Here is a 25,802-nt window from a genome sequence, read left to right on the forward strand (position 1 = left end):
GTCAGGGTGTAATTGTGAACAGACTTTCTGGCTTAATGAAAAGGAAACGGCGAAAACAGAAAATGGCTTTTCCAAAATCAAATGTCTGCATAAGAAAAGTCGTGCATAGGATTGTGGTGTCTGGCCCCTAGAAGCCTGGTTTGTCACTTTGCCCATGAAAACTGCTGATTATCAGGGCAGGTCAACTCCCCAGCGAGGAAAAACGAACAAGGCAGATCAAAAGTCCCTAGAGTGCTACAGATCTGCACAAAGCCATTTAGCTTTCTCTGCTTTTTCCTCTCTATTGCCCTGGGTCCATCCAAAGGGCAGAGCCCTGGGACCACAGGTCCTGTCACACAACCAGGGCACACCTGGGAAATCCCTGCTCCTCATTCCAGCACAGGCAGCAGGGGGTTCCTCCCTCACAAGTGCATAGATTCTCCACATCTGAAAACCATCAATGGAGGAGCACCTCAGTGATGGCATAATTCTGTGTTTCATTAAGCCCTCAAGCTTCCTGCATAGCTCTGAGGCACAAAAGGCAGTCTCCTAAAAGCAAAAGTCAGACTGAAGGCAGGTTGGGACCTTCCATGTGGCAGCAGAGGAGGATTCATTACCACTTTAACATTGCTCCTATATCATCAGGGCTGTTCCTAGCTCCTTGTTCCAATCATCAGCATCCATGGCAAAGTATCAATGAGGGTATACTTGGAAAGGAAATCACAGAGGGCTTTTTTTGGCCTGACAACTTCATTATCCCTTTTAATGAATGAAAGTAGAAATTGCCCAAAGAGCATTTAATTCATAAGTCATTATTATGGCTTTAAAATCATAATAAAGGAAAACGTTGAGTCAGATACACATCCAAGCACCACAATTCCTCCCTGGACTTCCTAGGCTTCAACATGGGCCTCAGATCAAATCCAATAGCTACCCGTAGAGCCAACAGAGAGATTATCTATTCAGACATGATCATAATCTTCAACCAAGAGATAAGTTTTAAGATCCCCAGTGCACGTTACACCAACTGCACGTGCCTGAACAGTTTTTTCTTTCTTGAGCACATCAGTCTTCATCCATGAACCTTGCCTTGAGAAAAACTGCTGCTTCCATGAAACTCTCTGAATTCTGCCTTTAATTCTTGCTCAATCAATGGGGGAAAGATATTGTTCAAAGTTCTATGCTTAATATTTCAAAGAAGTAAAGCCCATCTTTCCAACCATGGGCACAGTGTAAGAGGTAAAGAAGAAAAAGACGAGGACAATGAGTACTTCCTCAACTTGGTCCATCCAAAACAAGTGAGTGCTCTTTCTGTGAACCTGCCTTCCATCTTACCAGGAGGAAGTCAGTGGGAATTTTCTCCTTCTCCTTCTCCTTCTCCTTCTTCTTCTTTTTTATTAAAGCACTGCCTCATGGTTCTGGAATTATAGCTCCAAGTACTACACAGGGAACTTGTTGATTCCTGGCTATAGTTTGTTTGATTCTTAGAAATTCAACATTTGTGCTAGAGCTATAATTCAATGATAGATCACTTACCTAGCCTGTGTAAGACCCTGTGTCATATCCCCTACAACACACACACATACATACACACACACACACACACATTTCAAAATTTATGCAAAACCTCTAGTTAAAGTTAAGCCACTTCTTTCTCCTAAAACACCATGGAATAGGGAGGAGGTAGCTGGCTAGACCAATAATTTAAACAGACTGAAAGAGAAGTATTTTTATAATATAGCCTGGACCTTGCTGCTAGAGAGTCCATTTAGATTTATACAACTTGAGCTATCTTTGTATGGTTCATAAAAAATTATTATGGGAAAGACGTGGCTTCTCACAGCATTATCATTGCAGACCCTCTGAAACAAATAACTGCTAAACACCGCAAGGATCCATGTAGCAAGTGAGAAAAGCTAAGAAAACCTGTCAGAGAAATTAAATGAGATGAGTAAAACGCTACCCTGGTCACAAGAAGAAAGGCAGAAAGTAGTCAGTAATTTGCCTTAAATTTGTGAAAGAGAGATGCAACCATGCATTGTTTAAACAAAAACACAAGATCAGTTGAACAGGTGGGCTAGTTATCATGGGATTTAAAAATTTTAGGAGAATGGGACAGGCAAGGTGAAAGCCAGATGAAGGCTCTGGTGCCGACTCCTTCTCCTGCCCCCTTCTCCTGTCACCTAGCCCACCTAGGTCCATGTTATTCTGAGAGTACAAAAGTTAACCTGGTTTGCTTCAAGGCACCCTCTGGGTGCAGAGCAAGCCAAATTCCCTTCAGTTCAGAACCATCTAAAAGTCTTGGTTACTTCTCACACCACATGGGGATTTTGGTTTAGGTGTAAAGAAGAACAGGTTTCACAGACTATGAATTTTAACTTTCCATATAGCCCCAAATTTGCTCACGTCAACCACTCTAAGCTCCGCTGTGTCAAAACCCAAGCACTGGGCTTGATTTCAGTTTGAGTGCAACAGGTGCAAGAGCCCGGTCCTAAAGTCTGTGACTATTGGAGGCTGAGCACCAAAACTGGCCATGAGGGGTATCCTTGAAGGATCTTGGCCACTTTAAAACCAAATTTGAGCAATTCTCAAAAATTTTGTAACAAATGGAAAGTATTGGAAAATGCATAAGAAATCATCTTCTTGTTAAGTTTTCCATATCAAAAAAAAAAAGACATAAAGGCAGAGTGAGGAATGGAAAGTGATCATTGGGCTGGGGTTGAGTTTGAATGTCCTTAAAATGTCTTACAATCTATAAAATACCACTTATTGTAATTGCTAAGTTTATTGAAATCATGTATCAGAAAAGTGTCATTGAATCCTCAGACATAGCAGAGGTCATATTTACTAAGGTATGCCTCTCGAGGAACAACAGGAGAGATATATGTTTATAGAATTTATTATAAAGAACTGGCTTGCATAATTATAATTATGGGAGCTGAGTCCCCATGTCTGTAGTAAGTAATCTGAAGGAAAGCCAGGAGAGATGATGTGTAAGTCCAGTTCGAGTCCAAGTCCAAGGGCAGAAGAACACAGACAATTCTTTCTTTTTAGTCTTCTATTCTGCACTTGATCTTAGCCAAAAGGCCAAGAAGCGATAGTCTTCTATTCTGTTCAGACCTTCAACAGATTGCATGAGGCCCACCCACATAAAAGTCTGTGTTTATCTCAGAAAACAACCAAATTCCAATGTTGCTCTCATCTAGAAATGCTCTCATGGATTGTTATGGTTTACATAAGAGGGGCCCCCAAAAGATCATATGTAAGACAATGCAAGAAAAGCTAAAAGAAAAATGATGGGGGTTTTGCAAGCCTTATCATAATCAGTGTATTAGTTCAGTTGAATTGATTAACTGGGTGGTAACTTTAGGCAGATAGAGTATCAATGGAGGAGGTAGGTCACTAGGGGATCGGGGTTTCTTTGTGGTATTCTGACCCTGGTAAGCAAAGCTCACCTGCTTCCTGATACCTTGTCCTGAGCTGCATTCTTTTACCACATCCTTCTGCCATGATGTTCTGCCTCACCTTGTGCCAGAACAGCAGAGTCAGTCATCTGTGGACTGAGACCTCAGACCTATGTGTGCCAAAGAAACTTTTCCTTCTCCAAAATTGTTCTTGTCAGGTCTTTTGGTCACAGCAGAGAAAAAGTTGACTAAAATACAGACACATCTAGAAATAATCTTTCACCAACATCTGAGCACTCTCTAGCCCAGTAAAGTTGACCCAAATTAATCCTCACAGTTACCTCTTTTGATAACCACTAGGAGAGATACTGACAAGGATCCTTACCATTTCCTCCTATTTCTACATGGAAGAATTTCTGTGCAACTCAAATGCCCTGCCTGTCTCTGCTCCCACGTGAGCTTATGTCCAGGGTTCAGGGGACCTTAGGGGAGGAGGAAAAGTCAATCGATTTGGGGTCTGGAAGAAGGAAGCAAGCATGCAGGACTCCATCCTGTCTGGGTCCTCTACCCTGACAGTAGGTGACTGCAGGGTAGACATGCATCATCTCAGCTCTCAGTCCCACAGAAAGGAACCAGGTCAATTTCAAGAGTTCTTAAAACTCTAATTTGTGGTGTTTTGGTCAAAAAACTAAAAAAATAAAAACAAAAAACAAAAAATCATGAATTCCTAGAATAAAAAGTAAGGCTGTGGAGTGTGGAAATTCTTGGGGAGCTTGCCTTGACTGCCTTAGCACAAGGGTATGTTAGCAAACTCAGCCATGGAAACTTCAGAAAGCATCAGCTGGGAGTCTCAGTGTCTTGGATGCACTGTTCTCACTCTAGAATGCAAGATACTGTAGCCTATTGTGTGTGTGGGGCGGGGGGGTGCTGGAGCTACACATGCTCCACTTTCTCTGGTGATAGTGGTTAAGCTAAGGGTGGGGAAGAGTGCAGGTTGGTCCCCTAATCTCTGATATGTTGAATTTTGTCCCCACAAAAGACAGATTAATGTTCTAATGCCCAGTACCTCAGAACATGACCTTATTCAGAGATAGAATTCCTGTAAATGTAATTACAGTGGTTAATATGAGGCTCCTTAATCCAATATGACCGCTGTCTATGTAAGAGGAGGACAGAAGACACAGAGTCATGGACATGATGGGGGAACGCCCTGAAATAAGGGACTCTGAGACTGAAGTGAGGCGCGTAAGCCAAGGAACACCAAAGACTGCCATTAGTCCTCAGAAGCTGTGAGAGGCAAGAAGGCTCTTTCTGTATCTATTGAGATCATGTGATTTTTGTCCTGGATTCTATTTATGTCTATTACGTTTATTGATTTGCAAATGTTGGAACATCTTTGTAGCCCTGAAATGAAACCAACTTGATTATGATGTGTAATCTTTTCAATGTGCTATTGAGTTTCATCTGAAAGTATTTGTTAAAGATTTTCGGATCTATAATAATAATAATCGAGAATATTGTCCTGTAATTTTGGTTCCTTGGTGTGTTTTACCCAGTTTGGATTTCTTTGTGATACCAGTTTTGTAGAATGAGTTTGGAAACATTCCCTCCCTTTCTATTTCATGTAATAATTTGAGAATTGGCATTAGTTGTTTTTGTAAGTTTGTTTATTCACTGTTTGGTACTGGGGATTGAACCCATGGGTGCTCTACCACTGAGTTACACTCCCAGCCCTTTTATATTTTGAGGGAGGGTCTCATTTAGTTGCTCAGGCTGACCTTGAACTTGCAATTCTGCCTCAGCCTTCTGAGTTGCTGGGGTCATAGATAATGTGCAATTTAGCCTGGCTGGTGTTAGTTCTTTAAAGATCTGGTAGAATCAGCTGTGACTCTATTAGGTCCTGGTTTTTCTCTGTTGGGGGGCTTTTAATACAGCTTCAATCTCTTGATTGCTATTGGTCTATTTAGGTTTTCTCTGTCTTGGTTCCATTTTGGTAGATCATATATATCTAGATAGTTATCTATTTCTTCTGTATTTCCCAATATATTAAAGCATATGTTTCTGTAGTCCCTAATGATCCTCTGGATTTTGGTGGTGACTATTGTAATATTCCCCTTTTCATCTCTAATTTTATTAATGTGAATTCTTCTCTTTTTGATTTCTCAAGGGAGCATGGCCTTCCCATCACATCGAGACTGACTTCTGTACCCGATATATGTGAGATAATACATTTCTATTGTTTTGAGGTATCCAATTTGTGGGACTTTATTTTCAACTGGCACTCACTGTGTTGCCTCCACCCATAACTTGCAGATTCCACTACATGGTGACCTAGTCAATTTCAACAGACTTGAATCTGTACATAATGAGAACTAAAGTTCACTAAGCATTTTCCATGGGCAATGATCACATAGTCTTTATGTATGTTATATTCTAATCCTTGTAATAGCCTGAGAGATAGCATTTTATCCCTGTGTGACAAGATGAGAGACTAAGTTTTGCATACTTCCAAAATTTTTAAGGTCTGGGCTCTCTCAGTCTGAAGCCCCAGCTCAGTCTTGAAGACATTTCTGGACCCAGAGAACCAGATGGATTTTGCAGCTGATGTCTTATGAATAAATCAAAAGCCAGAGATGAACAACAACAACAACAACAAAAATACCAGGCTTCCTCAAGAATTATTCATCAAAGGATTTCTTAGACACAAGAGTCTCCCAATGATCAAAAAACAAAAGAGCACTCCTTACAGAGAATATCCCACTGAAGGTTCATTTCCTGATCCTACCAGGAAATACCAGACTAGGTAGAGAATTCTAACTTTGGTTTAAATAGCTCTGATCATATTTTAAAGTTGAGATTAGTAAAAAGGGATTTTGTGGGAGACTTCTTTTAATTAATCTACTCTTTATCATCACAAATATGAAATATTACTTTCTCCAAGCATTGTTTGACAGCATTTGCTCTTGGTGACATTAAATTCCTAGAGATCACCCAATTTGTTTCTGGCTGATGGCTTATAGAGATCAGGTGTACAAACATGCTTGCTAATCTGAGCTAGGATTTTGTGGCAAGTCATCAATGCCCTGGAATAAATATTAAAGTCAGTCCAACATGTGGGATGTATTGTCCCCCTGTTCCACCACGGATCCCAAGTACTAAACACTGGGATTGCACACTCCTTCAAAAACAGCACTCCTCAAAATTTAATGTGCATATGCGTCATCTGGAGATGTTGTTTAAGCAGATTCTGATTCAACAGGTCTGGAGTGGAACTTGAGATTCTGCTTCTCTAACAAGGTGTGGGAATGTGGTGTTACTCTCCTGGGTCCCACTTGGAGTAGCTTGGGGATATACAATCAATGTGAACAAACCCCCTGACACCTGCACACTTCTGAACCCTTCTCAAATGCAGGATTGACACTATCTTCCAATTCCCATGGGTGACTCCTCCTCACATGCAAATCCTGAATCAAACATCAGCCCCATTGTGAAGCCTCTGCAAGATCCCAATTCCCTAGGCATGGTTGCTCATTCTCCCTGGTCCATTGTGGAGACTGTATCACTTTAAGTTGAATTATAGACACCCTCCATTTGCATAACTGCTAAAGATTGCTCCTGGAGAACATCATGAGCATCAAATGCATCTCCTTATCCTTGACCTATAGTAGGCGTTAGGCTCTATTAGCTAAATTACTGAATCAGATTTAGGCTGTGGCTCCAGGAGTCTCCACTGTTCTCCTTTATCAAGATCACAATTGGTTCATCTCTAGTTCATTTCGTCCCTTGCACTATGATTGATCCAATGTTGCTGCCTAGTTCTTGCTTTAAAAATTCTTTTAAAACCTGTCATCACTTACTGTGGACTGCAATTTTAAATCACAGAGAGTTGCTGTGAGGAAAGGAGTCCAGAAAATGATGCCTTAATTTGAAGCACTTAGAGCTGTAGGATCCTGAGCAAATTACTTACTCTTTCAGTCTCAACCCCTCATTTTGGAAGTGGTTATAATAATAGCACCTGGCCTGTTGGTTCTGGGGTTAAATGAGTGAATAGAGGCAATGAATGCCCTTCTCACCCTGCCTGGTACATGGTGAGAATGTCAGCTGTCGCCATCACTGTGCCCCACAGGATTCATCCACAAGTTCTTGCTACTGAAAGAACTGCAGACAATTGCCTGAGCTGCTCTGCTTTCCTCTGTCATCTGTCATATGATGCCATCTTTTGTCACTATCTTATGCTTCCTTAGACATGCTCCCTACTTTACCTGCTTAGGCAAATTCATGCACTACCCTTTTTTTTTTTTTTTTACAGTGGCTGCTTTTCCATTCTTGATCATCTCAGCCCATGTGTGGGAGTCCTCCTACTGATACAATCCCTAAACGTAATTACAACTACTTTTTCCTGGATTCTATGTCTTCCCTGCCCCCCTTCACATGGGCTTTAAATCTGAGCTCATAAGAGTCATTCACAGTAGCTTCAAGCTCTGCGTATTTTCCAGTCGTCTCAATTATAGGATCACAATTTCATTTCTCACATTTTTATTTTCTTACTTTCCCCATCATTACTTTTTCTAACTTCTCCAAGATAAAACTATTCACAGAGAATGTCTGAATTTTATCAGATGCTCTTTATCAGCAGAATAAAAATTAAAACATTTTGAGGAGCTAAGTTGTCCATTACACGTCTTTTTTCCAAGATACAAGACTGTCATTCATGGATTAAATACTTGCAAAAAAGAACCATTCTGCCCCCTCCTTCTATTAGCATAATGAAAATGCAATATTTCAAATTTCAAAAATGGTTTACTGATTATATTTAACACATTTTTATGTTGCATTCCCAATGCTTTCTATTAGATATGTTACTTTCAAAAAAAATAAAAGTATATTTTACCCTACCAAGTTTAAAGACATCAAAACTAAAAATTGCAAAGGATGTGCTACTACATGATTTATGCAAGAGAAAACAGCACTGAACTCCAATTAGCAGTCACATATTCAAAGAAAAGGATTTAGCATGTCTTCAAAGGACAGGAGTCTGAATGTACAATGACATATTTGAGTTAAAAGAACACATTCACAGTACACAATATTAATTTTCAAATTATTCCCTGCTTTAATCTATTTTTTATCATATTATTCAACCACATATTGGTCTTTGTATGAGACTTGTACTGTCAATACTATCAGAGAACAATTAATTCTCAAATGCAAATACTAAAGATATGACAAATACAGTCAAAATTTTATGAAAGAACAGTCATATTAAGGTTGTTAGTAGATTATTAAAAAAATGTTATATCCAGGTTCTCAGCAGTCACATATTAACTATGCAATTAAGAATGAGTCAGACATGCAGTTCAATCTAAAATCCTCAGCACAAATAGTTGCAAGTGTTCTTTTTCCATCAAGAGAGCCCAGGGCACCCAGGAGAAACAAGAGAGAAATCCATTACAAGGTAAAAGACCATTCTAGAAAGGGAGGTTCTCAATCTATAAGTAGGTAAATACCAGTATTTTCAAAAAAAAAAAAAATTCCCATTCATATGTAAAATGCAATAAACACAATAATAAAATAAACACAAAATTTAAAACCTATTATTCATTCAACATGAAGTTGAGGATGCAAATCACTCTCCATTTCTGCACTTAACCTTGCTACAAATAGTCCAAAAACCGTTAGGGACCATATGTGGAGTATCATTCCTCCATTACAAGCTACTAGAAAAAACTGTGACCGAAAGTAGGTCAGGAGGAGTACCAGAATCACTTTCCTGGCCCCAAAACAGCTCCTGGTCTCCCCCCACTTAAGATACTCTGTATCTCCTTTAGGCTCTTAGAATAAAACCCATATCCCTCATGTAGCCCAGAAGGTTCAACCTGAACTACCCTCTGTCTACTTCTCCATCCTCATCCTGTCTCTCCTCTGTTACTATGTTGCAAATACACATGAGCATTTCCCAGAAAATCCCTGAGCTCCATAACATGTTGTTACCTCTTCATGGACTCTTGCTCTACTCCTCCACCTGATATATTAAAAGATAACTGCAAATACATAAACATTCAGCTCATGGAGCAGTAGAGTTAACGCTCCCTCCCCTCAAATTTGGGTAGCTTTGTGACTAATTGGGCATGACAGAAGTGATTCTGTGCCAATTGCTGAATCCAGGCCTTATGAAACCGGCAGCCCCCTCTTTCTATCTCTTGGAACATTCTGTCTGGATCCCTGGAGCCTGTTTACCCCATGACCATCCTGGGGGTCATGGTCTGCTGCAGGCTTTGAGGTTGTCAGTATCAGTTAAGCCCAACTATCCAGTCAACCCAGGCAGGGTGCAAACATGCATTAGTGGCCCTGAGACCAACCTGTCCACCAACTGCAAACCACCCACGACCTCAATCCATGACATATATAACAGATGAATCATGGTCAAACCCTGCTAAGTTAGTGGTTTAAAAAAATTGAGGTGAGGTATAATTGTTGCTATTTTAAGTAATTTAGTAGGTGGAATAATGCATCCCACACAAAAAAAAACAGTCCATGTCAAGGTTCTATGAATGTTACTTTAGGTAGATGTGACTCAACATTCAAAGAAGGTGAGATCATATGGATAATCTGTGTGGACTCAAATCACAAGAGTCGTTGTAAAGGGGAGAAACAAAGACCAAGGTCAGAGACAGATTTGGGGATGTGACACTGCTGACTTTGCCAATGAAAATGGGAGCATGAACAGAGCTGAGAAAGGAAGGGGTGGAATCCTCTCCAGTCTCCGGAAGTACAACCCTTCAGACATCCGGATTTTAGTCCTCTAAGACTCGGGAGAGATTTCTCTGACTTCCAGAATGTAAAGTAATAGATTTGGGGTGTATGGAGTCACTTAGTTTAATGGTAATTTGTTACAGTAGTATCAGGAAAGTAATGCATTAAGCTTCAGGATGATTTGTGATGTAATAATAAACTAGTAGAACAAAACTTGCCCCTGTTCCACCTCTGCATACAGGCATGTTCACAAAAATGTTTATCTTGCTAATGTCTGTTCACCATTCAGAGCTCAGCTTGGATTTTTACTTAGTATGTATTAGAAAATGTGTTCTAGGCATGCAACTTATTTTAAGGTTATGTAATATTCATATTCTTACATGATTAAAAGTTCCAGAAGGTCCAGTCTAAGTCTTTTTTTCCTTATCAGTGAATCTCCAGCTTTCGAGCACAATTCCTAGCATCTTGGAAATGTTCAATGAGCGAAAACAGGACAATTGAGATGAATACTGATGAGTCAGAACATATGTAATATATTGGAACGTTAGTTTGTGAACATTAAAAAAAAAGAAAAAACTTTGTTGGATGAATTTGTCTCATGGAAAAGAGGTCTTAAGAATATAAGTGTTTTGATATGTCAAGAGCTTTGTAATGTTTTGAACAACCAATAAAAAAAAAATTTAAAAAAAAAAGAATATAAGTGTTTTGAAACTGATTTCTTTAAGAACAAGTGATTGCTGTATAGATGGGTGCTCAATGTCTGTTTATCAAGGACAGGAAACAAGAATATTGATGCTCATTTGAAAATCTTCCTCAATGGTGGAAAAAAATCAACTAACTGAATTTTTGGTCATATCACTTTCAAAAAAATTCTAAAATGAACTGGCCAAGGAGACATTTTCAGCCCTTGGAAATGAGCTAACTTGAAAACACACACACACACACACACACACACACACACACACTATAATTCTATCACTCAGTAATAACCACTGATAATATCTTTAAATATCTTGAACTATGTTCTTAGTCATTTTCCTCTTCAAGTATAATCCTGTGTGAGTAGGGTCCCATAGGAAATACTGTCTCATAATCTGCACTTTTCATATACATTTCCCCACATCATTAAACATGGTTTTCTAACATATTTTCAACAGGTAATAGGACTATTTTTAATAGGACTCTGCAAATGTTTACATTATAAAAATTAGGCAACATATATCTACAAATAAAATTCATGTTTTTACAGGTAATCCCTTATGGTGATATTCCTAGATCAAAGTTTGTACACATTTTTTAAGGCTTTCAATTCACATGTATTAGCATTTCCTGGTTTTTAGAAATAATAAAGTTTGAGAAATGAAACATACTATATCCCTATTTGAGGAGTAACAACATACATTGACATACTCAAAGCTTTGAAGCTTGGCAAAGGAGGAGGAGGAAGAGGAAGGGGAGGAGGAGGAGAAAGAAGAGGCTGCATTTAACTCTGCCTAATGGAAAAAAAATGTATTGGATGATAGATCTTCCTCTATCCCCTCAAGATTCCACTGCCCCACATACACAAATTGTGTTAAATTCATGAAAGGAAGACAACTCTGTGAAAGCCCTGCCTCTCCTAGAACACAGAAGAGGTATAAAACTGACATGAAGTGGCTGTGACTTAGCTGATGAAAGTCAATGAGATAACATGTACATGCAGAAGCCTGCATATGAGTTTCAAACTTAGTCCCCATAACCAAAACAAAGTATGACATTTTTTATTTCTTGCTTACAACGTGTAAATTAAGGCTGTTACTTGTGTAAGTCATAAATGGGAGTAAAAAAATAAACTTTTTTGTTTGACAGCTTTTTTTTTACATTCATATTAAGTGAGGGATTCAACCTTCTTTTTTTGTTTTCCAGATAATTCCATTAACCAGAATTTAGGTCTTCATAAATCTTTGAAGCTAGATAAATTTATTTCTCAACCCCTATCCTGTCCAGTTTCATTGAAGCAAAACAGAACTTATGACAGTGTCCCAGGTTCTAGGAAATAAAATATAGCTTACAAAACACAATATGAGGGCAAATATGGTTTTGTAATTCTTTAAAAAAAAAAAGAAAAATTAAAAAGAACAAAAGAACTGTACTGTTTTCTCCTTTATAAATATTTTTTCTAATATTTTCTTTATAACTAGTAAATTTTAAAAACCCAAGCTTGTTTATTAACAAGCCAAATCATCCATGTTTTCTGTTAACAAAATGGAAGGTCCTCTTCCTATTTCATCAATCAGAGAACCACCCCCTCTAACTTGGCACTTCAAACTACAAGTAGGTGGCTGGGCGGGGTGGTGCACACCTGTAATCCCAGTGGCTTGTGGGGCTGAGACAGGAGAACAACTAGTTCAAAGCCAGCCTCAGCAACTGTGAAATGCTAAGCAATTCAGTGAGGCCCTGTCTCGAAATAAAATATAAAATAGGTCTGGAGATGTGGCTCAGTGGTTGAGTACCCTAAATTCAATCCTGGTACCAAAATTAATAAATAAATAAATAAATAAATAAATGTGTGTGTGTGTGTGTGTGTGTGTGTATGTATTAAATGTACTGAGGTAAAAAGATGTTGTAGAATGATTTAATAAAGTTAAGTTGATGGAGAAGAAATAACAGTTTTTCTCTGTCCTTAAAACTCAGACAGGAGAGCTGAACAGCTTTAGAGTTTTAGGTTTCTCAGTTGTTATTATGGTATGGAAAAATTTCAGAGACAAATTGGTTATTCATAGAGACAGTAATCATAGATAATTTAACAACCTGTCAATTGGTTTAAAAATGGCAAAATAAGTGAAAACATTGAAACTAAAACTATCTTTTGTTCTATCCTTTCTGATAATTTTTAGTTGGTGCATATTAACTATACAAAATTGTGGGTTTCAATTTTCACTGCATACATAAAAGCATACTTTGATGAATTTCACTCCCATTCCTCTTTCCAACGTGTCTATTCTGCTTGAAGAAGGTGTCTATTCCCTTCACCCAAAGAGCAACTGAAAGCAAATCACGGACAAATATTCCCATGAGGTATCTGAAATTTCCCTAAGATGAAAAGTAACTATACCTTGCATCTATTAGCTTGGTTTTGCACAGCTTTTGAGGTCATAGTCTTCATATTATAGTTGGAAAACTTAATCAACAGGGCTAGTTCTTCTTGAAATTCTGAAAACACATTCATTCATTCATTCATTCATTCAATAAACATTTGACAAATACTCTAGTGGGTGCTGGTTCTACAAAGCTGGGTGAAATGGAACTCCTTCCTCAGAATTGTCCACCCATTGCAGAAATGATACCATGAAGGAATCCATTAAAATCACACATGAAACTCGTATGCAGGGAACTTCTGGCTGGGGCAGTGGGCCATTACCATCACTGCTCTGGATCATGCATGTCTAGGCATCCTGGAGATTGTTCTGATGGGGCAAACAGAATTTATATGTTTGATGGCTAAGCAGCAAAAGCCATGTGTCCAATGACGCTTCATAATAGAAAACCAGAGGTACCACATAAGAAAGATTAATGCTCACTATTATCAATCAATAAACCAACATATACGGGGACACACACACACACACACACACACACATTCTATAGCTCTAACTTTGTTAAAAGTGAGCCCATGGGAGCAAGAAACCTCACTATATTTATGTGTCAAATCCACTTCTCCATTAAAAGAGCCCAGAATCTTTGAAGGCATGATTGATGTCTTAGGAAGAAAAAACAAACAAACAAACAAACAAATTAGGTTGGGGATAGGTCTGGAGCATTCTTTTGAGGCCAGAAAGCAAGAGTGGTTTTACAAAAGGAAAAACAGTGTGGAAAGAACAAAAGAATGGGCTAACGGATTCCTACAGGAGAAATTCTACAAAGTTAAGCATTAAAAAGAGAATAGTAATTGTTAATTGAAATAATTTGAGTTCAAAATCATACTCAAAGAGAAAAGAGAATATAAATTGCATAAATTAGCATAAGTTAGAGAATATGCTGCTATATATGTGAGATAATCATAATCAAATGTTTAATTTGTGCAAATTATAATCTCAAGGAAGTGTTAATTGGTAGATTCTCCAAAAAATTGCTTTTTCTATCTGTGTAAAGTCCATGACCACAAAGAAGGCAAATGGGCAATCTCAAAATTTAGCCCCTCACAGATTTCTGAAGGAAATTCACCACCACCAAGGACTGTGTTTAAGTAGTAGACTAAAGACTTCCAGGGATCCAGAAGGTGGCACCTACAGGTTTCTTCATGTTGGGGACAAATCCCTGGCTTCGCCACCCCTGCTTCCTGTAACCCTTCTCCTTTCCTGCCCTCTTGGTACCTTCTAAGACACTGCCTTCCTTTGCTGCTCAAAATCACTGTATTATACAAGGAACTGTGGTTTTCTACCATCTGTATCGGAAAACTCACATACCCAAACTCATGCAACTATATAAGAGAACAGTGTCCCTCAATGCACCAGGTGACACCCCCTAGGAAAAAGTAGCAGTTATAAAGTCCAAACTTTCTCAGTTACATTTATAATGATTTGCCATGTTGCTAACTACTTCCTACAGATGTATTCGTTGTAAAAAATCTTCCATCATCTCCAAATTTCTTACAAATGATTTCTCAACTACTGTGCATTATTCCCTCTATGATATGCACTTTCTGAGTTTTATTAAGTATATAAGATGTAAAGAAACATCCTTTACAGCTATAGTGCTCTTTTTTCCATATTTATTAATCATTTTAACAGCCTTGGAATGTCAGGGTCTTCCTGAGGAAGTTAGTTCATCCTCAGGACATTATATCCTAGGCAGAGGATGTAAACAGATACGTTAACCTAATTTTTAGGGTCAGACTGTGTCCACAACTATAAAGGGTAAATGTTTTCAATATCAGATTATTTGTCTTAAATGCTGTTGCCCAACCTCCTCCATATTTCCTCTTTACTGTAGAAGTCAGTGTTTTCCTGTAAAACCTTCCACATAAAGAAAGGTGGTGAGTGCAGAATGAAATGCCCTTCTAGCCTGTTTGTCCCTGACATCATCAATTAATTACATGAGGTCCATGGAAGGAAGTCCTAGTACAAAGAATGAGCGGCCACTCATTCCAGAGCTAAAGACCATGTTTCTGAAGCACTTTGTGAGCCTCTGCAATGTTATGAGACAGGGATCTGTTTAGAAGCCTCCACTTTCCACCATGGACCCAGCGGGGTTTTTCTAAGCTGTCCACACCTGACACAGGATGCTCTGCCTTCCTCTCACCCTCCCACCTGGCACTCACCCAACCTGCTCTGCTCCTTCAGCCCAGGCTCATCTCCCTTCTCCAACCCCAGCTCTCCTGGGACACAACCCTGTCTTGTCCTGGATGACCCCTTAACTGTCCATAAGTGTTTATTTATCCTACAAATCACTGAAGTTCCGGAAGTGGTAGATCTTGACATAAAATCAAGATGTACCAGGAACCAAAGAGCTAACTGAAATGTTACAAAGGATGCTTAAGACAGGAAGGACAACGGGGACCCTGGGGAGCTTCAAGGTGAATGTTCTACCAAAATCATTGAACCAAACCCCAAATTATTTCTGAAAATTCTTCAGGAAGAAGAATTATCCTCTGCGCTACCAGGTTGTGGCCCCCGACTGGCTGATGGGCATATATTCTGTACCCTCTTCACATGCCTAAGTAAACATATTTGAACTTATAAAACATCCTTGAATAAATTCCCATATAATTAAGCTACTGAAATTATGGGTTTAAAAAAAAAAAAAAAAAACTTAGGAAAGACCCAAGCCCTCATTACACACATACTTAGTAATACTGAGATGAACCGGAATGTTTATGGATTCAACATACTTATTACTTGTTGAAAAGGCAAACAATGTGGAAGAAATAAAAGAATTATTTTGGACCCAGAATTAGAATATTAAAGATTAAAATTGTTTCCATCCTAAGTCTGCATGACGGTACTGAGATACTCTGAATGTCTCAAATATTACTTAAAGATCTTTAGCCATTCTGGATGATCCATTTAGGAGGATAATTCCCTCATAAAATTAATTCCAGCTCTTGAGTCTGAGGTGGTATTTGCAATTTTGTTGTACAACTCTAGACTTAGACACCAATTTTGTGGGTTCCGAGCTCTTTTCATTGCTTAAACTAATTTTTAGATGCAAATCTGACTCCTCTATTAAATCAGGCACAGTGAATCTATTTTATATATATATATATATATATATATATATATATATATATATATATATATATATATATTATTCTATAATATAATATATAATGTGTTCAAGTCAACAGATACGACTGGTATAGTTTTTCAAAAGTCACCTAACTCACATTTAGGCAGCAGCTGCAACAATACAAGAACCTTGGCCATGAAGCAGTGAATTGTTAATTGAAGTATCAAAACATGTTAAGTTTCAATGGTTAAAGTCTATCAAAACTTTCCTCAATGATCCTGACATTTCCAGGGAGTTAAGTTTAAAATTTAATTTTTAATGACAAAAAAAAAATCTGTATAATAATCTCATCACCTTCCTCATCCACAGAACAAAAGCTTACAACATCACACTTCTGATTTCAGAATCTTGTCCAGATACTAGAGCAGCCCCACCTTCCACTGACTTCCCAAATTGGATAGATGTCATTTTAGAACAATTTCTAAAGACATCTCTTCAGTGTCATTTTCTTTCTCTGTTTCTCTACTGTTTATTCCTTCTCCTATGTTAACATATTTTGCTTACTTCCTCTTGTGTCACAGGTTGAGTTTCATCCAATTGCAATAGACTGCACATTCTCTGAGATCAGTATCTTCTAATTGTAAACATGTACAATCAAAGAATAATTCCCTGGCTCAGTTTTAAACAAAATATAGTAAAATAACTATTTAATACTCTTACTTACATATACTTCAGATCCAGTCTCATAGTTAACTTCAACATCAATTTCAAACACTTCATCTGTCTGGTACACTCTGTTAAAGGCATAGTATTGGTAACCCAGAAACTAACCTTTCAATAGTTCAGTATAAAAGTTACTTGCAATATTAACTTTTGTCTTCTATAACTAAGGATTCAAAGTCAATTCCTAGATGATAGATGGGTCATGCATTTCCATAGATAATATTGGCAATGTAGACACAATTATGAAGTGGCATTGGAAAAGATACCCCTTCCTTGTAAGTACTTTCAAAACATACTTTGATAGAAGCTTGTAAAAATGATTAGTATGAAAGTCTCAGTAGATTTGCATGAAAATTACTAACAAGCATTAAGAATGAATCTTAGAAGTCAGGGCTCATAGTCCAACTTTGTCTCTTATTAATTTTGTGACTTAGGGCCATTCTGATCCTGTCTTGAATTCTCTTTTTTAATAGACATATCTCTTCCTATTTCTCAAGAGACTTATGATGATAAAACAAAGTTGAATGCAGTCATGTTTGTGAAAGCAATGGAAAAAGCCTGAAATAAGCATGTTAAAAATGTTTACTAAATTCTTTGGGTGGTTAAAAAAAAAGTCTTTTAGGGAACTGGAATCCACCTTTATTAGAAGCATCCTCTTTCCCTTCTTGAGTGACACGTGAATTTTGTTTGAAGGGTACGCCCTAGAATAAGTAGAAGATGATATAAGGAAGACAAACTGAATAAAAACAAAGCCAAATGACTGAGCTTTTTTAAAATAACTTTTCAGAATTGGCCTAATTTGGGAGCTGAAAACATGAAAACCACAACTATATAAATAAACTGGTGATTTTAGTTTCCAGGGAAAGAACTGTCACTACACATTCTTTATAAACCAATTCTCTTCTGATGAAAGCTTAAAATGACCTTTATAGGAATTAAACAGGCAACTATAGATGAAATTAAGCAAATCTATTGAAGGCCTGTTTGTAAATGGGGAATGGGCATTGAGGTGGTGTTTCCTTCTCCAGGTAGCTAGCTAATACACTCAAGCAGGTTGAGATCCTCTTATCTTCTGAAGCAGACCCTTTCCTTCTACCAGAAGTACTGATCTATACGGGTTCAACCTTTCTCAAAGGTTTCCACCTGGCCAGCCTCAGCCCTGAAGCCAGCTCAAAATAGACAGCTAGAAATTAAGAGGACAAATGAGAATTCAACATCTTCACATACAGGAAACAACAGCTTGTCCTAATTCAATCAGCCCTCAACAACACCACATCAAACTCCTGCTCAATGATATTTTAGGTGTGCAATCTTGAGCAAATCTCTCCATTTCTCTGTGACACAAGCATTTCTTTGTAAAATAGGCGTATGAGATCAGAACATTGGCAAGATCGTTTGTAGCTCTGAAAGTCTTGAGACTCCATAGCTGTCTGGCTTGATAATGACATTTAAAAAGCAGCAGTCGCTCACATATCTTGTGGGGCCAATGATTCCAGGGTCTGAACATGAGTATGCTTGCAGAGCAGCTGAAGGAAACACTCTTCTCAGCCAGTTTGACCTTTGGATTTGACCTTTGAATTAACTGCTTCACTTTCCCCCAGATCCAGAGAAGACTGAGCTATTGAGATGCCACCCTTCAAGCCATATCCTCAGACCCCTCTGTTCTATGAAAGAAGCCAAAGCTCAGCTGGCTATCTCTCAGCTTCAGCGGGATTTAAACCCGATCCAACTGATCCTGCTCAAGACTGGCTGCCGGGAGCTCCACCCCAACCAGGGGCTGGTTGTGACTTTCACTGCTGAAGGTCAAAGGCCATTATTTCCCAAAGAGAAAGACTGAAGGAAAAAAAAAAGTCAGAGAGAGAATAGCAACACAACTGGAAAGAATTAAACTGTGTCTTACAACGTTGGAACGCAGATTACGTTGGGAAAAATGGAAAATTTCCAGCTTTCTACACTTGAACCCAAACCCCCTACAGTGTCAGGAAATCAGAAACTCAGACTGTCACAAGGAATATAATGGGTTGTAAAGAAAGCATATACCACTTATCAGGGAGTAAGCCCTTGATGGCTGCCAATTCCTTAAAAGGAGTGTGTGGTTTTTAGAGTCACAAAAGTAAGATGCACAAAAGTTTTGCATGAGACTTTGGAACAGAACCCTTTCAGTAGGTCTTTTCTCATAGATTAAAATCCAATCTTATCACCGACTATGCCCACTGCCTGTAGAAGAACAGCCTATGACCCAGGGTGAATTTGCTGGAACACTGGATAGACAGGAGGAACCTAAGTCATTATCAAGAAACTGACTTGCTAGAATCACCAACAGGGGGCTTCTACCATTGGGTTGGGGGATAGAACACAAAATCTGAGCACAGAATAGAGAGTAGCTAGAAAAGGCCAAGAAAAATATGTTTGGGAACCCTGAGTGTCTCTAGTCTCTCGTGACTTCCAAAACTTTATGGGAGAACATACTCTGATGAGTCAGCTCCGTGCTGGCTGGGAATGCCAGTGCAGGAACTCACTCGTGACTGCTCTCAGGCTAGTTCTGGCCCCACGGCCAGGGTGACTCAGGAGCAAATTTTGGGCTGGCAGCACCATAGCACCACACTTTGCACTGGCCAAGCCTCAGCCCTAATTGGTCTTCCAGCCACTGGTCATCATCTCCCAGAGCTGAGAGGGCATTTTCTAAGACAAGTTTGTGATGATTTAGATACAAGTCTGAAGATCAGGTAGAGTGGCAGGTCCTCCAACAGCCCTTTTTATGTGTACAATTCAACATTTGTAGTAAATTTTCCTAGTGGTGTAACTATTAACACTATCCAATTTTAGAGCATTATCCTCACCACAGAAATATGGCTGATGTCCACCTGCAGTTAATCTCCATTCACACCCACAAGCCAGGTTAAGCACATGTTAGGTGTGTGCCCTTCCCATCACTCTACCCCATATCCTCACTTTATTTTTCAGTACACATTGAATACAGTGGTGCCTACATGTTTTCTGGTAAGGGACATTATCTGTCCCATTACCTACACAGTAGAGTGCAGATTCTAGTGTGCACACTCACCCATACACACACATACACCACCACTACCACCACCACCACCACCACCAACAACAACCAGAGAACCAATATAGTATCTTCCCAATCTATCCTTCCCATCTGGGCAAAGCCCAGCACTACTAATGGTGCTTCCAACCCAGGTATTGTAGGCATGGCCCTGGTTTTCAAAGGCTGCAGGAAGATGAAATGTTATTCATTATACATATCACTTTTAGAAACCAACATCACGCAGACCTTTAAAACAATACAGATGAATTCAGAGGTGAAAATATAGGCAAGGATCAAGGAACTGAAGAAAATCACCATAATCCAACAGCTTCCAGAAAACCAGTTACATGCTCACCCAGTATTTTCTTAATGTGAAAGATTATAAACATTGTTCTCAAAAACAGTGGAAAGAGAATCAGAGGTGCACTTCCTAAAGTGCTCTTCTGCAGTTTGTGTGAGAAGATAGTGTTTGCCAGTCTTGCATTCAGAGGTTAGCTGGCTGTAGGAAGAAACACACACCATCAGGTAAATCCACCCGGTGGGGGTCTGTGAATGGGCTGTCAGCACCACCTATCCTGAGAGGAGGATCAAAGCACTGACTGCTCTGGCTTTGTCCTGAAAATAGCCTACCATGAGACAAGATATGCATGAAACACCCTTCAAACACATTTTCATTAATTAATGCTCACCCTGAGTTTATTTTTTAATATTATAAGTTTTCATTAATTGAAATTTTGTAGAAAAATGGATTCACACACACAAAGAGCAAAAGTCAACACTTCTTTAATTTTTCAAGATATAAGGAAATGTACAGCATCTTTTACATGGATGAGGCTCTTCCTCTTAAAATCTAGAAAGAAGTTCTGTATTAATTTAGTGCACTTGGAAAAAAATTCTTTTTCATAGGAACATCATAGTTTCCTGTTTTTTTCCTCCCAAATCTACCCTCAGAATGACAAAAAATAAATACATGTCACAAAATGTATAAAACAATAGCTGAGCCTATACCTCTTCCTAAGAGAAAGACAAAACTGAAAACTTAAAGTCTTTATAGAGCTGGCACTTTAAAAAAACAAACAAACAAAAAACATAAAAAGCAGACATTTTAAAGGCAGAAGTCCCACAGTACCTGTCCCCAACTCTGTAACAAAGCTCATAAAGTTATATATTTTCTATTTTTGGAAAGGACAAAACAAAAGTGATATGAAAACTTTAAATCAGACAAACACAGAGGCTATTTAAATGTTCAACTTTCTGTTTTCATGGTCACTCAGAGAAATCATCGAAACAAGTCTCTGTATAACAATGATAGGAAGACATGATCATCTCACGGAACACGTTTCTGACAACAGAGGATCCCTGTGAATGAGACTGAAGTGATTTCTACTCTGGGTCCTAAGAATGGAACTAACACAAGCAAAAGTCTAGAATCAAATAGGCAGATTTGCACATGACCCTGACTCAATTTCAAGAACAACCTAATGCCCATATTTGAACTCAGAGGCGGATGATTAAGATTGGATTGCTTCCTGTGGTTTCTCTGCATGCACTGAGGAGTTCTCTGGTTTCTCTGCCTTACAATGGTTGGTGATGTCCATCCAACAATGCTAAGGTTTTAAACGCAGGAGAAAAGAATCCACTTGCAAAAACAACCTATGCATTGGTCTGGGGATAAGTAATGACCAAGAAGGTAGTTCTGTGGTATCTGAAACACACCATGTCCAAAAACATGCAACGAGCAGACACACGCTAACAGAGGTGAACCATCATCATGAATTCATAGATTTTCACACAGATCAAGAGGATTCACAGAGCTCCCTGGGCCAACACCAGCCTGCAAGCACACGTTCCAGCTTTCAAGCAGCAGAAATGAACCTCAGAAAGAGAAGCTGGAAATGTGCCCCCTGACATCCTGTGCACTTCAGAAAAGCAGGTGCTACTGGATGTCAGTTCATCAGCTGATATTCCAGTCTATCAGTGTCAAGCACTGCTGTTGACCCGGGACCACCGGGCGATTATGCTCAGAAAGAGCTCTTCTTCAGAAAAGAAGTCATTCAGTTGGGTTTAACATTAAAATAAAAGAAGCTGAGTCTATCACTGGGTAAATCTTCCCCTTAAAAACTGCCATAGAAACGATTCCTCAATCAAGTAGTAACCCTAACCCTCTGCACTACTGGGAACAGTGCCATTCCCACAGGTATTTCTACAAGCAAAGAAGTCAAATTCGTCCTCAAGAATACCAATAGGACCACTCTTTGTCCTGACTGGCACGACATTTCACTTATTCTTCAAATAATCAAAAAAAAAAAAAACCTCCTTTGCCACTCCCAAAGGTTGGTGATTAATTCAAGTTCTACAAATTACGTGACCATGACCTTCCAATTATAGCATCCTAAATCACAGATGCATCTATGTTACTAGTTCTTGCAGGAGCTTCCAACTGTAGTGCAAGGGTTCTATAAGCCTATTGTTTTCCATACTGAAAAACAGGTATGTAATATCATAAAGTCTTCCCTTAAGTCAACCTGCTAGAGTTTCACAAAATTACAGAATTTGCCTTAGAACTGAGACACTGAAATCCTATCCCATCAAATTTGATTGGCAGTAACAACAGTGCAACCAAAAAGAAACTTGGGAGATCCTTTTTGCCTCTCCTTTTTAATAACCTCATATGCTCCCACTCAGCAGAATAGAACAAAACTCCCACATTTTCTTTGTCTTCCAAAAATAGCCAGCCTTATAAAGGGAAGGCGCGGGATAATGAAGACCAGATGCCTACCTTCACTGGTAGCCACATTCTTCTGGGCTTTGGTCGGCGTGTGATCTGTACTTGAACTCACGTCGGATGAGATGCTTGAGCTGCCTTTGCCTAGAGAAAAGAGGATTGAGATTTTGAGTTTTGTAATTTCAGACCTGGATCGTGCCTTCCAACAGCCCCACATCAAGCCACGTCCCTCATTTCCAAGAAAGGAGCTGTGATACCAAGAATGGAGTTTATTAAGCTTTTTGTCTGATGTGTTAAAAAATCTTTGGGGAAATATCTGACCCATGTTACAGCAGAACCAAAGCTCTCCTATAATATGACTTGACTATAAACTCAGACAAGATTATAAAACATAGTCAAATATGATAACGTAACCTTGTTTTGGCATACACGTGAGTAAGAAAGTACATGTGGACAACACATCTCCTGCATTATTTTTTTTTTATTTGCAACTATAAACTATGCATTTCTCAGTAAAGGAAATAAGCAAATCTAAGAATCAGGCATTATGGGAGAAGCAAGAGCCTGTTGGCTCCATAGAGCTGTATCACCTTAAAAAACAAATTCTGTTTTAATAGTTCCTTCTTTAAAAACCACCAAGACCACTTCATTTTTCTAACACAGTGATTCTCACCTGGGAATGATTTTTCTGGGCACGGAGACACTTGACATGTTTGGCATCATATTTGGTTGTCATTAATGGGGTAGAGGTGCTACCTCATCTGAAGGGCAGTAGCCAGATGTGCTGCTGAATGACTTAGAATGCATAGGACAGCACCCTGGAGAAAGAATTACTCAGCATAAATGTCTGTAGTGCTGGCGAGACATTCTGGTCTAAATAATCTTGCCTAAGATCAGCAGTGAGTTTCTGCTCCTCTAAGCTTTAACATAATCATACATGTTACTATTGATAAATGTGCTCCAAATGTCATATGAAAGTCTGTAAATAGGAACCACCCTTCACTGCCCAGTAAGGAAAGTACCTAATGCCTGTGATATGTAGACTCAAAGATGATCCCCTGACACCCATGTTCGTGTATCATCTTCTCCTCCTTGAGTGTGGGTATAACCTGTAACTAATTGACCTTTAACCAATACAACACAATATTGCAAAGTTGAAAAGATTTTGCAGATGTAATTAAATCCCCTAAAGAGCTGACTTAATTAATCTAATGAGATTAGATGAACTAGATGGATGCTTTAAGGGGATCTAGAGAGAGATCCCTCCTGATGGCCTTGAAGCTCAAATACAATGAGTTCTACTACCACAAGGAAATGAATTCTGCCAACAACCATGTGAGCTGGGAAGAGGATTCCAAAGGTCAGATGAGAGAACATCCCTTGCCTAATCCTCTGTGAGCCCTGCAGGAAACACCCAGTGGATCCATGCCCAGAATTCTGACCCAAAGAAATGGTGGGATAACAATGTACCCCAAGTTATGCAGCAATAGAAAACTAATGCTGCATCCTAGTAACTGTATCTCAGTTGAACTCCTCACACCACAAGTGTTGATCAGAACTCTCATATGCAACTGAGAAACACTATTTCCTAATGGTCTTTTCTGCCCAGTGGTGCATGCACCCAATGCACAGAATGGTTATGTCCCTAGAAATCCATGTACTGAAATGGTATCAGGAGGTGGAGCCTTAGGGAGGAAATTAGGTCATGAGAGTGGAGCCCTCACAGGTAGGATTGGTGCCTCACCTGTCGCGTGAAGAAACAAGAAGACAGCTGTAAATGAACCTCAGAAAACAATGAATCTACTGCCTCCTTGATCTTGATTTTCCAGCATCCAAAACTTTAAGGAAAAAAAAAATCTTATTTCCAAGCCACTCAGTCTATGGCATTTTGTTACATCAGCCCAAACAGAGTAAGATAGTATACAACCCTAGCGAGGTGGAGTAAGCTCAGAGCCTAAATTCAGAGTAGAGAAGTACATCTGGGCTTAGATTTAAAAATCTTCAGAATTGTTTTGTTCTGTTGAAAGTTATGGAACAATCTGACCTCATGTGTAATTTCACCTGAGCAGGGAAGAGAACTGGCTGCCGTTTCCTCTCTTGACACATTGAGATTTGTGGCTCTGAAACAAATCCATTATTTACTTTCCTTAGTTTGTTCCCAGCCTTCCTCTGTAAGCCTGGCAGAGTTGCCATTTATTTTCCATGGTTCACCTTTGGAGGCGGACTGACATGGGGTGGGGGGCTGGTACCCAATTAGAAGTACATCCACCTGGTCTCTGACCTCAGTCTGCCTCTCCTTTGCTTTTTGACCTTGAGCCTTCATTTCTCCCCCGGAGGCTCAGTGTCCACATCTGGTAGGGGAGGTGGCTGCACTAAATGATTCCTGATGGCTCCAATATTCTGTACTTCTACAAGTCCATTGCATTATTCTTCAAGGCCGAGCAATGCAAACACTCCCTTTAATAGGGCAGAAAACAGTAGTGCACACCACCAATACATGTACTTAAATTATTTTAATTATATTATTGCTTAGTAATGCACAAATGGAATGCTAGAAATAAACTCCATATGCTCTAGTTCTGATTCAACAGAAAACCAAAACAAAATGATGAATTAAGGACAAACAATACAACCCATAACACTCAAATTAATAGCACTGGTTTAACATGAGAGATGATGTTATTTTGCTGAGGAAAACTTGCCTTTCAAAACTCAAACACAATACTGGATGCTAAAGCCAAGGTTTCTTGGTTTGGGCATGCCTGTGCTACCCAGCAGGCACTCTCTCCTATGACAGATGACACCTCAGTGGCCCTTCATTTGGGCTGACAGTATCATCACATTTCAAAGTCTACTCCTTTCTTCCTTATCAGTCCACAAGAAGATGGGGAACTTGGACCATAGAATCTTGTGGCAGGCCTCCATTATAAAGGCAAATGGGTATACAATTATTGCCTTTTAT

General features: G+C 39.0%; 1 protein-coding gene across 1 annotated transcript in view; it reads right to left on the reverse strand.

Annotated features, from left to right (window-relative positions):
- The window catches only part of Fbxl7 (F-box and leucine rich repeat protein 7), a 373,525-nt gene that overhangs the window by 245,152 nt on the left and 102,571 nt on the right, over nt 1–25,802 (reverse strand). The window contains exon 2 of the mRNA XM_034636112.2: nt 22,895–22,984. Coding sequence (XP_034492003.1) covers nt 22,895–22,984 — 90 coding nt within the window. The remainder of the gene's footprint in view (nt 1–22,894; nt 22,985–25,802) is intronic.

This window comes from Marmota flaviventris, chromosome 5 (assembly GCF_047511675.1).
Source record: "Marmota flaviventris isolate mMarFla1 chromosome 5, mMarFla1.hap1, whole genome shotgun sequence".
Classification (NCBI taxonomy): domain Eukaryota; kingdom Metazoa; phylum Chordata; class Mammalia; order Rodentia; family Sciuridae; genus Marmota; species Marmota flaviventris.